This window comes from Dendropsophus ebraccatus, chromosome 6, assembly GCF_027789765.1.
Source record: "Dendropsophus ebraccatus isolate aDenEbr1 chromosome 6, aDenEbr1.pat, whole genome shotgun sequence".
Classification (NCBI taxonomy): domain Eukaryota; kingdom Metazoa; phylum Chordata; class Amphibia; order Anura; family Hylidae; genus Dendropsophus; species Dendropsophus ebraccatus.
The window spans coordinates 69,912,178-69,927,697 of NC_091459.1; the positions used below are offsets into that span (position 1 = coordinate 69,912,178).

Consider the following 15,520-nt stretch of genomic DNA (forward strand, 5'->3'; position numbering starts at 1 on the left):
TGCTGGACATGCAAGCAGTGAAGGGGTTAAGAAATCATTGCATTTCCCAATAGGAAACTAGGCTGATAATCAAAAATGGAAGATCAAAGTTTATTTTTTGTGTTTTTTTGTTTTGTTTTTCTTTCTTTTTTTTCTTTTTTTTTAACTACCTGCATACAAAAACATATTGCACATCAAACAACCAAAACAAAAATAAAAATACCATACTAAGGACTAACATATGCAGTTTTTATACAGGAGAAACATTCTGGAAATTGAACTTTTTCAGTAGTTAGGATTATGCCTTTGTGGACATGACTACGTTCAGTTTAGTGTTTATAGCAATGTTTGATTTTAAATACTGTACAGTTTAATAAATAAACCAAACAAAGCTCCAATGAAGAACAGTCACTGCCAATAGCTGCAGATGTATATTTGTGTTCCAGTGGTCTGCAGTTTTTTTTCCCTCCATACAGCTTTTTTTTTTTTTTAATAAAAAGAAAACAAAAAACAAAAAAAACATGTATTAAAACGACCAGTTTCCAGACCTAACCAATGGAGAAGTTACAGTTCAGTGCAAAATACTTTTAGACTGCATTTTCTAGTTTTCCTCAGGTGAAGAAGTGGTTGCATATTATTAAAAACGTAACAAAAGCAGCTAATGCTTTCAGAACAAATATTATGCAGCATCCCCCCATTCAATGCCATATTTGAAACAAAACATTTCCTATAGCCAGCACTTTTTCTTTTTTTCTTTAATGTTTCGTATACTATCTCAAGGCACATCTGATGATGTATTTAGAACACAGTAGGTATCAACTTATGTTTAACATGTTTATCAGGATCCCTCCCCTTTCTTTATTCCAAATGGAGGAACTGAAAGTGTGGTGTAAAGACTGGCGATCCTTAATCTATCTTTGGCAAGCTTGTACAAGCACTATTGTAAAATGTAATGTAAAGGAACTGTAAACTAGGACACTCCATTTAGGACACCCCATTCAGTATGGCTTCTTGTTTGCTCCCATCTTGACAGCTTGCAGCGCTCCTTTCAGGTGCTGTTGTCAGTGACTTTGAAGAACTGTCACCATTGGACCCCCGTGGTCCATTTGTGACCTTTTCAGAAGGTCCATGTTCTTCAATTACATCCTTTACCTGTACAATAGGAAGTTAGTTACAGGTGAGAAAAGTTATACCAAACAAGCTATTACAGATTTTCATTAATTATTGATCCATACATGCATCTCAAACTCTGGTCCCTGGTGCCATTATACATGGAGGAAAAATCAATTGATTTCCTACAGCTGGGCTGGCAACAGCACAATTAATTACAATATGGGCGGTTCAGACAACTGCCTGGACTACCCATATTATAATCTGACATTTTTTTTTACATTTTGGACACTATGGATGGGGGTCTTGAGTATAAGTGGGTAGGAGGCATTTTAAAAGTGCAGCTCCTAAGGTGAACTATAGATATGACATGGTGGCAGGTTCTGGGGACAGCCCAATCTGCATCAGGGGCGGTACATGCGGCAGTGACGTGGATGCTTCCCTGACTATATCAAGAATGCCGCACACACTCTTCAATAAATATCAAGGTTGGCCAACGACTTTGTCCATTTTTTTTTTTATTTTAACCCACTATGCATTCAGGTTGACACCCCTGGACTAATACATGTTAACAGACCACGCTGGGAGGGTTCTCTCCTTGCCTAGCATATATTTTTTGAAGTATTAGTACTTGTGAGGAGTTATAAGAACCTGTGCAGTAACTAAGGATATTCATCACTCTTGTTCGAGATTTTGTTAAAGTGTACTTGTCATCATAAAGAAAAATGAAGCAGGGCCCTCTCCCACTCATTCTCACGGCTCTGAGTGTTCATCAAAACTTTGACATGTCAAAAGTTTTTTTATGATGACAGGTACACTTTCATGGCTATTCTGAAGACCTCTCTAACATACATTGTTATTCACTACAAGGTTTTGATTTGCAACTGTGCAATCTACACACATTGTAAAAATCAGCAATAGTGGAAATAGGGCTGCAATAAGCAGCAGCACAGCAAATCACTACTGTAAATATATAATGAACTATGTAAATGGTCAAGCAAATTCTGGTAATTTAACATTTGCAAGATGGCTTAAATGAAAACATCAATAGCATAGGTTTAGAAATGAACGTTAGTGGTTTCAGCCACAAAAAAATCACTGCTCACCTTTTCTTTTTTGCCTTTAGCCAGTGCTTCTTTAGGGAGGCTTCTCTGCCGGCTCTGAGACTCTGCCCTTGAGATATAATCTGCTACTGTCACTGGAAACAGGAGGAAAGCATTAGAGTATGATAAAGATTAGAAATGTAAAAACAAATAAAACATCTAGAGGGGAATTTATCGTACACTGTATGCCAGAAACTGGTGTAAAAACCCTGCAAAGTTTTGCATAAGCCTCATTTCTTACACAAGAAACAAGTGTAAACTGCAATGGAAAGTTATGCCGGTATATAGACGGAGCATGGAAAGCCACATCTGTGGTGCACATCTTACTGCAGCGTAATTCAGATTAAAAACAGAGTATGAAACACGGGTCTATCTAAATTCCCCCCCTGAATGTGTAACATTTTCTCAACATTAGTAATGCATACACACAAGTGCTTTAACCAGTGTTACTGTAAAAATACTGTGTTACATTGAAAACAAATACATCCACTAAGGCACACTGCATAGGCGTTTGTCTGTGCATTGTTAACACATTAGTACAAAACATCAAAACAAGAAAGAGCAGGGTAGTATCCTAGGGCAGGCACTTAAACCATACGGCATGGTCTAAATTTTAGTATCTGAGGAGAAACTAGCATTATGGTATCATAACCTTTCCATTTAAATAAATAAATAAATAAATCTCTCCCCCCCCCCCCCCAACACAAAATAGCACAAGTACCTGGAACTAAAAGCAGTGCATTTCCATGCAGATTAGTTATCACAAATTACACCTATATCAGTTACCTGGCTGTCTATCTTCTGCCTGACCCCTGAAGCGACGCCTGCGGCTACGATTGCGTCGCTGGGGTTTTTGTTCACTATCATCTGTAACAGTAAAGTGCATCAAAATCTTAACTACACTATAAGATGAAGGCAAGTTTCATCATGTAATACACCTATGTAATTTGAAATAAAGTATAAACCACTGTAAGCATAGGTCTTGTAATAGACACAAACTAAAAACAGTACACAGGTTTTATGTATTTTGTACAGACTAGCAGTATAAAATGTGCGTGAAAGAATTTTCTCTAGTCAATGCAAAAATTTAGAGGCATACCCAAGCCATTTTCATTGACAGATGCATTATCAGACTCAGTCATTCCATCCATAAGAGAAGCATCTTCATCAGTCCTCCTCCTTCGTGATCGCCTTCTGCGGTTAGTGCTGTGGTGAGATTCACTTGCATCTGTATCTACTGTCTGGTCTGACTCAGTGTTGTCAAGTAAGCTGTACGGATTACTGTCTGGATCCTTCAGCACTGAGGATAAAAAGCCAAATATAACAAAACATCATTTGTGCACCTATTAACTAAATTTATAGAACTGTCAGTCCAACAAGCTTTAGATTAGTGAGGGGTTTGCACCTTCTGGTTGACCACAAAAGTTCAGCAAATCATCCACAGGCCAGCTTGGTAGTTTAGTACCAAATTTCAAAACTTAAAGGGGTACTCCAGTAAAAAGCTTTTTCCCAGTAACTGAAATGTTATATAACTTTGTAATATGCTTCAATCACCTATCTTACCCCCCCCCCCCCTTAACTTCCCACCAGGAAGTGAAGTAAACTCATTCTTACCGAATGACGGTTGACCCCAGGCTTTTCTGTGGCAGCCATTTTGTGACAATGACATCATCAAGAGGGAGACAGCCTCCCTTTGTCAGATGACTCAGGCTGCTCAGCTCTGATTGGCTGAGCAAGATGTAAGCCATCTAACAGTTTTAATGAGTCAGTTAGACATCACAGAAGACAAAGTGCATCATGGGCAAGCCCAAACCAGGAAGTAAAGAAAAATGAGGACACCAACAGGAGGTTCAGGGACCTGCAAACAGCAGGAAATTCAAACGGAGACAGACTCCGGAGGGATGGTAAATGTAATAACTATGGTTATGATTGTTGTGTTTTGTTTTTTAAGCAGCGCTGGAGTACCCCTTTAAATGTCTTAACATAATAAGGAACATGGCATGCAATGAAATGCTGACCTTGAGGCACATGTACAGGGAGGGAAAGACAAACATCAGTGCATCCAAGCAACGACCGCTTCAATCATATGATTTTGTGAAACAGCCGTCTCTTGAGATGCAGCATTGTGTTCCTTATTCTCTTAATTGGAGTGTACTGTACCTACATGGCTTCGGATCTGCTGTGCACAACCTGCTGTCGATATGGTATCTGCATTGTTGCAACAATCATCCATGTTATAACACTCTTAACACATAAAACACTCCCACACAAAACTGCTGGTACTGTGGTGTAGGTTTTATTAACCCCTTAAGGTCAATGCCAATTTTCATTTTTGAGCTTTTTTCCACTTCATGTTTAAAAGGCCATAGAACTTGCATTTTTTCACCTAGAGACCCACATGAGCCCTTTTTTGCATCACTAATTGTATTTTGCAATGACAGGCACAATTTTTGCATAAAAATACACTGTGAAACAAAAAAAAATTTCAATGTGTGGTGAAATTGAAAAAATAAAAAAACGCATTTCTTTTATTTGGAGGGTATTTGTTTTTACGCCGTTCACCCTGGGTTCACCCTTTTATTGTATCTGATGGCCGGTAAAAAATTCAAATCATTGTTAACAAAAATATGTTCCTTAAAATCGCTCTATTCCCAGGCTTATAACGCTTTTATCCTTTGGTCTATGGGGCGGTGTCATTTTTTTGCGCCATGATCTTTACTTTCTATCGGTACCTTGATTGCGCATATGCGACTTTTTGATCGCTTTTTATTACTTTTTTTTCTGGTTTTGAAGATGCGCAATTTTGCACTTTGGAATTTTTTGGCACTGACGCCATTTACCGTGCGAGATCAGGAATGTAATAAATTTATATTTTGGGCGATTACGTGCGCGGCGATAGCAAACATGTTTATTTATTTATACTTGTAAAATGGGAAAAGGGGGGTGATTTGGACTTTTATTAGGGGAGGGGATTTTTTATTAATAAAAAAACATTTTAACTTCTCTTTTTACATTAACTAGAAGCCCCCCTGGGGGACTTGTACACTACCGTTTAAAAGTTTGGTGTCACATTGAAATGTCCTTATTTTTGAAGGAAAAGCACTGTACTTTTCAATGAAGATAACTTTAAACTAGTCCTAACTTTAAGCAAATACACTCTATACATTGCTAATGTGGTAAATGACTATTCTAGCTGCAAATGTCTGGTTTTTGGTGCAATATCTACATAGGTGTATAGAGGCCCATTTCCAGCAACTATCACTCCAGTGTTCTAATGGTACAATGTGTTTGCTCATTGGCTCAGAAGGCTAACTGATGATTAGAAAACCCTTGTGGAATCATGTTCACACATCTGAAAACAGTCTAGCTCGTTACAGAAGCTACAAAACTGACCTTCCTTTGAGCAGATTGTGTTTCTGGAGCATCACATTTGTGGGGTCAATTAAACGCTCAAAATGGCCAGAAAAAGAGAACTTTCATCTGAAACTTGACAGTCTATTCTTGTTCTTAGAAATGAATGCGATTCCATGCGAGAAATTGCTAAGAAATTGAAGATTTCCTACAACGGTGTGTACTACTCCCTTCAGAGGACAGCACAAACAGGCTCTAACCAGAGTAGAAAAAGAAGTGGGAGGCCGCATTGCACAACTAAGCAAGAAGATAAACACATTAGAGTCTCTAGTTTAAGAAACATACGCCTCACAGGTCCCCAACTGGCATCTGCATTAAATAGTACCTGCAAAACACCAGTGTCAACATCTACAGTGAAGAGGCTTTTGGGCTTCAGGGCAGAGTGGCAAAGAAAAAGCCATATCTGAGACTAGCCAATAAAAAAAAAAAAAAAAAAAAAAAAAAAAAAGATTAAGATGGGCAAAAGAACAGACATTGGACAGAGGAAGACTGGAAAAAAGTGTTGTGGACGGATGAATCCAAGTTTGAGGTGTTTGAATCACAGAGAAGAACGTTTGTGAGACGCAGAACAAATGAAAAGATGCTGGAAGAATGCCTGACGCCATCTGTTAAGCATGGTGAAGGTAATGTGATGGTCTGGGGTTGCTTTGGTGCTGGTAAGGTGGGAGATTTGTACAGGGTAAAAGGGATTCTGAATAAGGAAGGCTATCACTTAATTTTGCAACGCCATGCCATACCCAGTGGACAGCGCTTGATTGGAGCCAATTTTATCCTACAACAGAACAATGACCCTAAACACATGGTAGTGTATATACACAGCAAAGATCCATCAGATCGGTGATAGATTGCTGTGGCCTGCTGCAGGACTCAGCAATCTATTGCCGAGCCGGGATCAGCGTCATTACGACGCTGAGGCCCGGCACGGGCAGAAGAACGATCTCATGATAAAAATGTATCAGAAAATGCACCACCATTTGGCAAATTCTAGCTCCATCATTAGAAGCTACAAATATACAACATATTGAGTAATCTGTGAGGTATACCCCAGCACTGACTCAGCAATTTTAGATAACATTTTAGACAGGCACCAAGGGAATCAAAAAATATTTTTTAAATAAAATAGGCATACCAGAGCTGATAGAAGATTTGCCACCCCTAGATCCTCCACGTCCTCGTCCTGCAGATCCACTACGACCTCTCCCTCCAGGGCGCCTTCTGCTGTCTCTCTGTTGGCGATTTTCTCTATCATCTTCACCAGCTAGAGACCAGTCGCTCAGTTCATCTTTTCTTTCAGATTCAGTTTCAGAGGGATTGGATAATTCCGAATTTGTACCTTTATACCAAACAATCATACATTACAAATGACAAGGTAATAGATTATGTCTGGGGACAAATAAGAATGCTTTATAGCTTTCTCTTTTTTCGTCTTAGGTTTTTTTAAGTCACATACAGACTTTCGTCAGCAGACTACAGTACATCTGTACCTAAGCCTTATTTTATAAGCCTTATTATTTTAGCAGTCTATGGGGATTTTAAGATGAATAATTGGATTTTTCACCCATCTTTGGACTAGTTGTCTATTTGATTCAAATATTTTTTTAATGCAACCATTTTTTTAATCTGCCTGTTTTGAGTATTCACCTGAAAATTCTCAAAAAAGCATCAAAAACAGGGTTTTGGAAAAAAAATTGTAATACCCTTTAAAAAGGCTGCAACAGCCTTCATGTAAAGTGAAAAATATAGTTTTAATTTACAAAAAAAAATAAATAAAAAAATATGAAGAAAGTAAACACACGGATATAGGCTATGTTGATGCACTAATTTTGAAAGTAAAAAAAAAAAAAAATCTTTTTTTTATAACAATGGTCGTTTTTTTTTTTTTTTTTATAAGGACAGCAGCCTTTTTTTTTTTTTTTACACAGCCTAAAATGGTTAGAACCCACGTACCATAACCAGATGTATAATTGGGTCCTCTACGACCTCGACCCCTTCCACTGTAGGACCTGCTCCCACGGACAGATGAGGCAGTGCTTTCATCAGTTGCATAACCCTTTTCCTTCTCTGTGCCACGACTTGAAGATGGCCGGAAACCCATACCAATTTGACGAAGCTGTTCATCGATTTGAAGTCTTTCAAGTCTTAACTGCTCTACTTCCTAAAAAAAAAATGCCAACATTTTTAGGTTCTTCTTACAAAACTAAACTACCACAGAGTTTTAGAAGATTTGTTCAAACTATAACTTACTTTTAGGTAAGCAATGTGATATTCTAGAAGAACTTGGACATTTCCAATGCTTTCTTTTGTTCCAACAAAAACAAATGGAACCATACCCTGTGAAGATTAAACAAAAATGATGGCATTAAAAACCGAACAGTATTGTACCTTAAAGAGGTATTTACATCTCAATGTAGAAAGGGGTTGCCCACTTTACAGTAAGATTGTTCAGTGTACAGTATTGGTGGGTGTACTCACTGTGCTTACTGACAGCAGCTCCCTGTGTACCTCAGAGCTAAAATCACACTTCCCTCCTCCAGGTTGTGCTGTCCTGCTCTGTAGTGATTCTGTCCATAAGATGGCCAACATGGAGGATCATGTGAGCATGCCCCGCCTCCATATCCACCACTGAGTCTGTATATGACTTACCACAGAGCAGGAGAGCACAGCCTGGAAGAGGAGAGTCTGATTTTAGTGTCATGAGGTACACAGGGAGCTGCTGTCAGTAAGTTCTTAGAGTACACTTACTCATAGAAGTACACTAAAAAAAAAAAAAAATTTATAGGGTTCATCAAGTTAAGTATTTTTACAAATACGTTTATTTAGCAAACTTAACTCTTTCTCCTCATGTGTTCGCTCTTTCCTTCCCATTGTTGACAGCTCATTGTCTAGGTTACTGACCCCCACTCTGCTCTAAAAGCAGTGATCTGACTGGAGTGTCTATAGCTATAATGTAAATGTATGGAGATATAGTGGGATTTATTAAACTATTGTAAAGTAGAATTTTCCCAGTTGCCCTTTAGCAACCAATCAAATTTCACCTTTCATTTCCCAAGGAATCTGAGAGGAATGAAAAGTGAAATCTGATTGGTTGCTAGGGGCAACTGAGCCAGTTCTACTTTACACATCTTTGATAAATCTCCCCCATAGTGTATAAATACTGTATAGTATATGCAAATATAAATACTATAACTATATAGACACTAGTTAGATCACTGCGTTTAGAGCAAAGTGGTAGTCTGTAACCTAGACAACAAGCTTTAAACAAGGGGATGAAAAGAGCGGCATATCAGGAGATGGAGGCAAGCATGCTAATTTAATGTATTTGCAAAAATATTTCTCTTTATGTGCCCTACGATATTAACTTAAGTTGAGATAGGAATACTCCTTTCAAAAAAAAAGAAAAAAAAAGGGGGGGGGGGGCAAAGTCACACCAGCTTTAATTTATGTGATAATGAGGAAACTCACATCTTCACGGGGTAACTTTGTTTCATTATCGCCTTCAATTCTTACTCTTACAACTCCAGATTTATCCACAATCTCCTGAATGACTTTTCCATTTTTACCAATAACTTTCCCTGCATTAAAGAAGAATAATGTACATTAAAATCAAACTATATATAGCTCTGACAAATGTCAACACATCCCAAATTTTGGGAGCGCATTAGAAAATTATATTAAGTCTTACCGACGAGGTTTCTGGGCACTTGGATGAAGTCCTCCACAAATTCCAAGTAACTTCGAGCTTTTTTTACTGCTTCAGCACTCTAAAAACAGAGCAGAAATGGTATACATATATCCAAATAACCAATTGTTTAAATAAAGTTTTTATTTTAAACATATACTTAGATAAATCATCATTCTCCATTTTACTATCCATATTATAAAATAATCTTGAAATCTTGCAGTTCTCATTCTCATCACTGGGTCTTAAAATCTGCTGAGACTCCATGAGGAGGCTGCTAAAAAGTAAACATTTCGATCTGTTCACATACCGTGTATGTTATGGCTGTAAAAAAATCAGACGTATTTTCAATGTAATAATGCGCACCAACGACTATCACTGCACACACAGTACAGAGTAATGGCTCTAATTGTTTACAACTATTCAAATAATAAACATGCTCAATTGTGACCCACAAAAAAAATGGTCATTTTGTTTTTCCCGCATCACGATGTAAACTATGATTTTTAGGGTGCGTTTACACAGATTTATCTGACAGATTTTTTAAACCAAGGCCAGGAACAGACTATAAACAAAATCGGTCATAAAGGAAAGACTAAGGGGGACATTTACTAAGGAGTTTTATGTGTGAGACTATTCTAATGAGGATTGATGTATATTTTGTTCCAATATCTTGTGACTGATTCTTTAAAATGTAGCACTGCCATAGTGATTGTATCTAAGTGAAAAGTCGCACAAAAAGGTCACAAAAGATTGCAAAAAATGCACAAGCATATGCACCTGGTATTGACCAGACATAGGCCTGCTCCAATTCGTCCGAGTTTTTAAAAAGTGGCAAATGATAAATTGGACGCTATCCCAGATTATGCGAACTCTTGGGTGAATACTCAAAAACAGGCAGATTAAAAAATATTGCATCTAATAAAAATTCAACAGTCGTATACTGGTTCATAAATACAACTTAGACCAAAAATGGGTGAAAAATCCAATTATTCAACTAATGGGTGCGAAGCCCTTGATAAATTTCTCCGAAGGGTTCTCCTCTTTTCAAATCCATTCCCGGCGTTGGCTTAAAAAATCTGTCAGATAAATCTGTGTAAACATACCATTATAGCTGCACAAAAGTTAAATCAGCCAACAAGCCGACCCCTGACATTTTTGCTGGTGGTTATGCTTTGTAGCAGGATGGCCAGCATGAAGGGGGTGGGGGGTGACCCAGCTCTCCCAACTCCCAACATGAAGGGGGGAGGGGGGGGGGGTCATGATGTACTCTGTTTCCATCTGATAAGAGCCAGAGGCAATTTTCAGGACCCGGAAGCAGCACAACAGTGGCACAAGGAGGGGCAAGCTTAAGTTTTGTTTTTTCACACACCTACCAGCCTGCAGTTTTTCATTTTCTTGGGACTTCTTCTAAGTACTTTATATGCAAAAGTAATCTACTAGATACAGTTTACATGCTTTAGTTGCACAACAGTGAAAAAGCTGTACATTTTAAACACACCTCTCCATAGATCCGAAATGTTCCACTGTCTTCTTCTAGTTCGATAGCTGTAATACCTGGAACTTTTCTGGCTTGCTGGATGTTATTTCCATGTGTACCTATTGCAAGCCCCATTAAATCTTCTCGAACAATAAATTCTTCATGAAATGCTGCAGCTAGCTGCTTTGTACACTAGAAAAAAAGCATTACTTTATAGAAGACATTTCATCTCCCCTAACTGTAAGTACTGTATTTTTCTCTTTTCTCCTCCATAGTGAGGGGTGGGGTTTCAGTGTCTTATAAGAAAATTGTAGCTTTTGTAATAGACCATTTTCAGGCAGGAGGAGGCATTTGGTGACATGCCAAGTCTCCCACTCCCTTACCAAAACCCCCTCCCCCCACAGCATCCTCTAAGCTACCCTTAGGATGCATCCACATGTCTGCTTGGCATACAGCCAAGACAGGCTTAACCTCTTAACGACGCATGACGAGTATACCAGTCATGCGGCCGTTAAGAGTAAACAGAGAGGGCTCCCGACGTGAGCCCTCTCTGCAGCGCGCGGTCCCTGGTTGCTAAGTGCAGCCAGGGACCGCGTGTATTAGCCGGCGCGGCCGATCGCCGCGGCCGGCTAATTAACTATTCAAATGCTGCTGTCAAAGCTGACAGCTGCATTTGAATAGCAGCTGTGCCCCCTCTCCCTGGTGTCCAGTGGGGGATCTCCCCCCCGCGATGCGTTCGCGGAGGGGAGATCCGTTCTAATGAGCCGGCCGGGGCTCAGCGTCGGAATGACGCTGATCCCGGCTCGGCAATCTATTCAGATGGTCTGCAGCAGACCATTATAATAGAGCACCGATCTGATGGATCATTGCTCTATTATATACACAGGATTGATCTCAATGGGAGATCAGTTCTGTGTATATAGAAGTCCCCCAGGGGGCTTCATATTACTGTAAGGGTAATCCCCTCCACTAATAAAAGTCTGAATCACCCCCCTTTTCCCATTTTACAAATAAAAATAAATAAATATACATGTTTTTTTATCACCGCGTCCGTAATTGCCCGAACTATTAATTAATCACATTCCTGATCTCGCACGGTAAACTGTGTAAGCGCAAAAAAAAACCAAACTGCAAAATTGCATTTGGTCGCATCAAATCCAGAAAAAAATTTAATATAAAGCGATCAAAAAGTCGCATATGCGCAATCAAGGTACCGATAGAAAGAACACATCATGGCGCAAAAAATGACACCTGACACAGCCCCATAGACCAAAGGATAAAAGCACTATAAGCATGGGAATAGAGCGATTTTAAGGAACGTATATTTGTAAACAATGGTTTTAATTTTTTACAGGCCATCAGATACAATAAAAGTTAAACATGTTACATATCGTTTTAATCGTAATGACTTGAGGAACATATATAACAACTAAGTTTTTCCATAGGACACACGGCGTAAAAATGAAGCCCCCCCCCCCCCCCAAAGAAAAATAATTGTGTTTTTTTTTTTCAATTTCACTGCGCATATAATTTTTTTTCTGGTTTCGCAGCATATTTTATGGAAAAATTCAGCCTGTCATTGCGAAGTACAATTAGTGACGCAAAAAATAAGGGCTCATGTGGGTCTGTAGGTGTAAAATGCAAGTGCTATGGCCTTTTAAGCACATGGAGGAAAAAACGAAAACGCAAAAACGAAAGTTAGCACGGTCCTTAAAGGGTTAAGGACTGCAGGACTGGCTTAAGGACAACTTTGAGTGTTCTTAAAGGGGAAACTCTGCTGAAAATCTTTCTTTCAATTCAACTGGTTTCAGAAAGTTATATGGATTTGTAATTTGCTTCTATTTAAAAAGCTCCAGCCTTCCCATACTTATCAGATGCTGTATTCTTTCCCGTCTGACAGTGCTCTCTGCTGCTACTTTTGTCCGAGACAGGAACTGTCCAGAACAGGATAGGTTTTCTATGGAAATTTACTACTGCTCTGAACAGTTCCTTACATGGACAGAGATGTCAGCAGAGAGCAATGTTTCAGACTGGCGAGAACACAGCACTTCCTGCAGCACATACAGCAGCTGGTAAGTATTGGAAGACTGGAGTTGTTTTTTTTTTTAAATAGAAGTTACAAAGCTATATAACTTTCCGAAACCAGTTGATTTGAAAGAAAAATATTTTAGCCGAAGTACCCCTTTAAGTGGTCCAGCCAAAGCACTGTTTTAAACTCAATTAGAAATCCCTGGAGAGACCTGAAAATAGCTGTCCTCATCCAATTTGTTAATCTTAAAGGGGTAGTGCGGCGGTAAAGAATTATTCACAGAATAACACACATTACAAAGTTATACAACTTTGTAATGTATGTTATGTCTGTGAACGGCCCCCTTCCCCGTGCGGCTGCGTCATCAGCTGCTCAGTCGCGATTGGCTGAGCACAGTTATGCTCAGCCAATCGCGGCTGAGCATCGGATGACGCTGCAGAGGGCGGTCGGCATTCGGAACAGTCGGCCGGCCAAGGAAGACGTCACTGACTGAAGATCGGAGACGGGGGTCGGCATGTGACAGGTAATGTATAGCGCACCACACTTCCGGGTACACGGGTGGGGGTGGTGGGACACGGGGAAGGGGGCCATTCATAGACATAACATACATTACAAAGTTGTATATCTTTGTAATGTATGTTATTCTGTGAATAATTCTTTACTGCCGCACTACCCCTTTAAAAGAAGAAGAAAGGTAGAAAATCCGCAAACTCAGATGAACAGTGTTGCATCATACCCAAGACATCTGGAGCCTGTAATCACTGCCAAAAGGTGCTTCGACTTATGTACTGAGTAAAGGATCTGAATACTTCTATCAATGCAAAAGTTTTTTTCTTTACAATAAATTTGCAAAGATGTCTAACATTCTGTTTTCACTTTGTAATTATGGGCAACTGAATACAGGTAATGAAAGGGAAAACATGTTTTTTTTTTTTTTCCAAATTTTTTTAGCACATGGCTGCAATATAAAAGGTGAAGGAGGCTGAAATTTTTCTGAATGCATTTGTATTTATTTCAGCTTTTCTGAATAATTCGTACCCTCCTGGCCAGGAGAAAGGCATCTTGACTGGAGTCACCTATCCTAAGTAAATAAATAATTGTGGATCTAGTAAAATCTGCATAGAACGTTTTAATTTCTAAAGAAGTAATTAGAAGTAAGATAGGGAACAAACGTAAGAGGTGAAATATATATATATATATATATAAAAAAGGGACATACTTCTAAATGTTTGGTGGCTTCTTCATTCCTTGACATGAGCATCAGCTTTGTGCGAATACTTCGTAAGTGCATGTCACTCAGTATATTTACCCGCTTCACAGTTGCTTCACTTGCAGACTTGAAATAAGGGGGAAAAATGATATATTAATATTTAACCTAAAATGTGTGTTTATCAAACTACATAACATATAAATACCTTATCTCCTCCCCAACCAGAAATCTACTATTATGTTGCAGCAGTTATACATGTCATGAAAGCCACTATAATATTGCTGGGATGGCATGGGCATACTTGTGAGTGTTGGTTGTAATACATAGCTGACTTCCTGCTTTAATGGCTGAGATAGAGGATAATTGACATCCCAGTCATTAAAGGGGAACTATCAGCAAGGTAGACAGGAATGGCGCTGAGGATGAAGGTAAAAGACATACCTTCATCCTTGGCATCTCCCATCGCAGCAGGTTAGATTTGTGTAACCTGCTGATAGTTCCCCTTTAAGCTCTTTATATGTCATAGTAAATGCTACATTAACCTGTAGTAATGTTTGAAACTGCTATGAAAACTTCAATTCATTCAGCAAACAAGCATCCCTCACAGCAACATAGAACAAAAAGGTTATGGGTCTTGTTTAAATAAGTCTGGCAAAAATGTTTATTTAAAGTGACACGGTCACCCCCTTTGTGCATTCTGACATCTCTACACAGGTGTAAAGGGTAAATTTATAGAGTTTTTCATACCTTATTTCATATCATACGTCATGGTGTTTGTTCAAGTAAAAAGTGTCCTTTTATCAACTGCAGATTGTATTAAGTGGGCGTGGCCTCGCGGCATTAGCGCCGCCCACAACGGCACCGTTGGCACCACCCCCTTGACGCCCATTTGTGTTGTGGGCGGGGCTAAGTGGCACTAATGCCGCGAGGCCCCGCCCACTTAACACAATCTGCAGTTGATAAAAGATGACTTTTTACTTGAACAAGCACCATGACGTATGATATAAAATAAGGTATGAAAAACACTAGATTTACCCTTTACACCTGTGTAGAGATGTCAGAATGCAAAAAGAAGGTGACAGTTTCACTTTAAGTATTGTATTGCCCCCAAAAAGTTATAGAAATTACCAATATACACTTATTATGGGAAATGCTTATAAAGTGCTTTTTTCCCTGCACTTACTACTGCATCAAGGCTTCACTTCCTGGATAAAATAGTGATGTCACGACCCGACTCCCAGAGCTGTGCGGGCTGTGGCTGCTGAGTCGGGTCTTGGCATCACCATTTTATCCAGGAAGTGAAGCCTTGATGCAGTAGTAAGTGCAGGGAAAAAAGTACTTTATAAGCATTTCCCGTAATAAGTGTATATTGGTGATTTGTATAACTTTTGGGGGGCAATACAATACTTCAATAAAGATTTGCGCCAGACTTCTCCTTCAAAAGAAAAATCTGCAAAAACAAACTAAAAAAATAAACATAAATGTATATATTCTGTAGTGACAAAAATGTAAGGTCAAA

General features: G+C 39.0%; 1 protein-coding gene across 2 annotated transcripts in view; it reads right to left on the reverse strand.

The window, feature by feature from the left end:
* Window positions 1-719: 719 nt before the first annotated feature.
* Window positions 720-15,520, reverse strand: part of FXR1 (FMR1 autosomal homolog 1) — a 46,412-nt gene continuing 31,611 nt past the window's right edge. The window contains exons 7-17 of one of the 2 annotated variants that reach the window (XM_069975126.1): window positions 14,011-14,127; window positions 10,784-10,954; window positions 9,286-9,364; window positions 9,066-9,175; window positions 7,848-7,934; window positions 7,551-7,758; window positions 6,733-6,936; window positions 3,292-3,492; window positions 2,979-3,059; window positions 2,196-2,287; window positions 720-1,131 (exon numbers count right to left, since the gene is read on the reverse strand). In XM_069975126.1, coding sequence (XP_069831227.1) covers window positions 964-1,131; window positions 2,196-2,287; window positions 2,979-3,059; window positions 3,292-3,492; window positions 6,733-6,936; window positions 7,551-7,758; window positions 7,848-7,934; window positions 9,066-9,175; window positions 9,286-9,364; window positions 10,784-10,954; window positions 14,011-14,127 — 1,518 coding nt within the window. In that variant the 3' untranslated portion in view covers window positions 720-963. The remainder of the gene's footprint in view (window positions 1,132-2,195; window positions 2,288-2,978; window positions 3,060-3,291; window positions 3,493-6,732; window positions 6,937-7,550; window positions 7,759-7,847; window positions 7,935-9,065; window positions 9,176-9,285; window positions 9,365-10,783; window positions 10,955-14,010; window positions 14,128-15,520) is intronic. The other variant, XM_069975127.1, reaches the window with a different exon arrangement.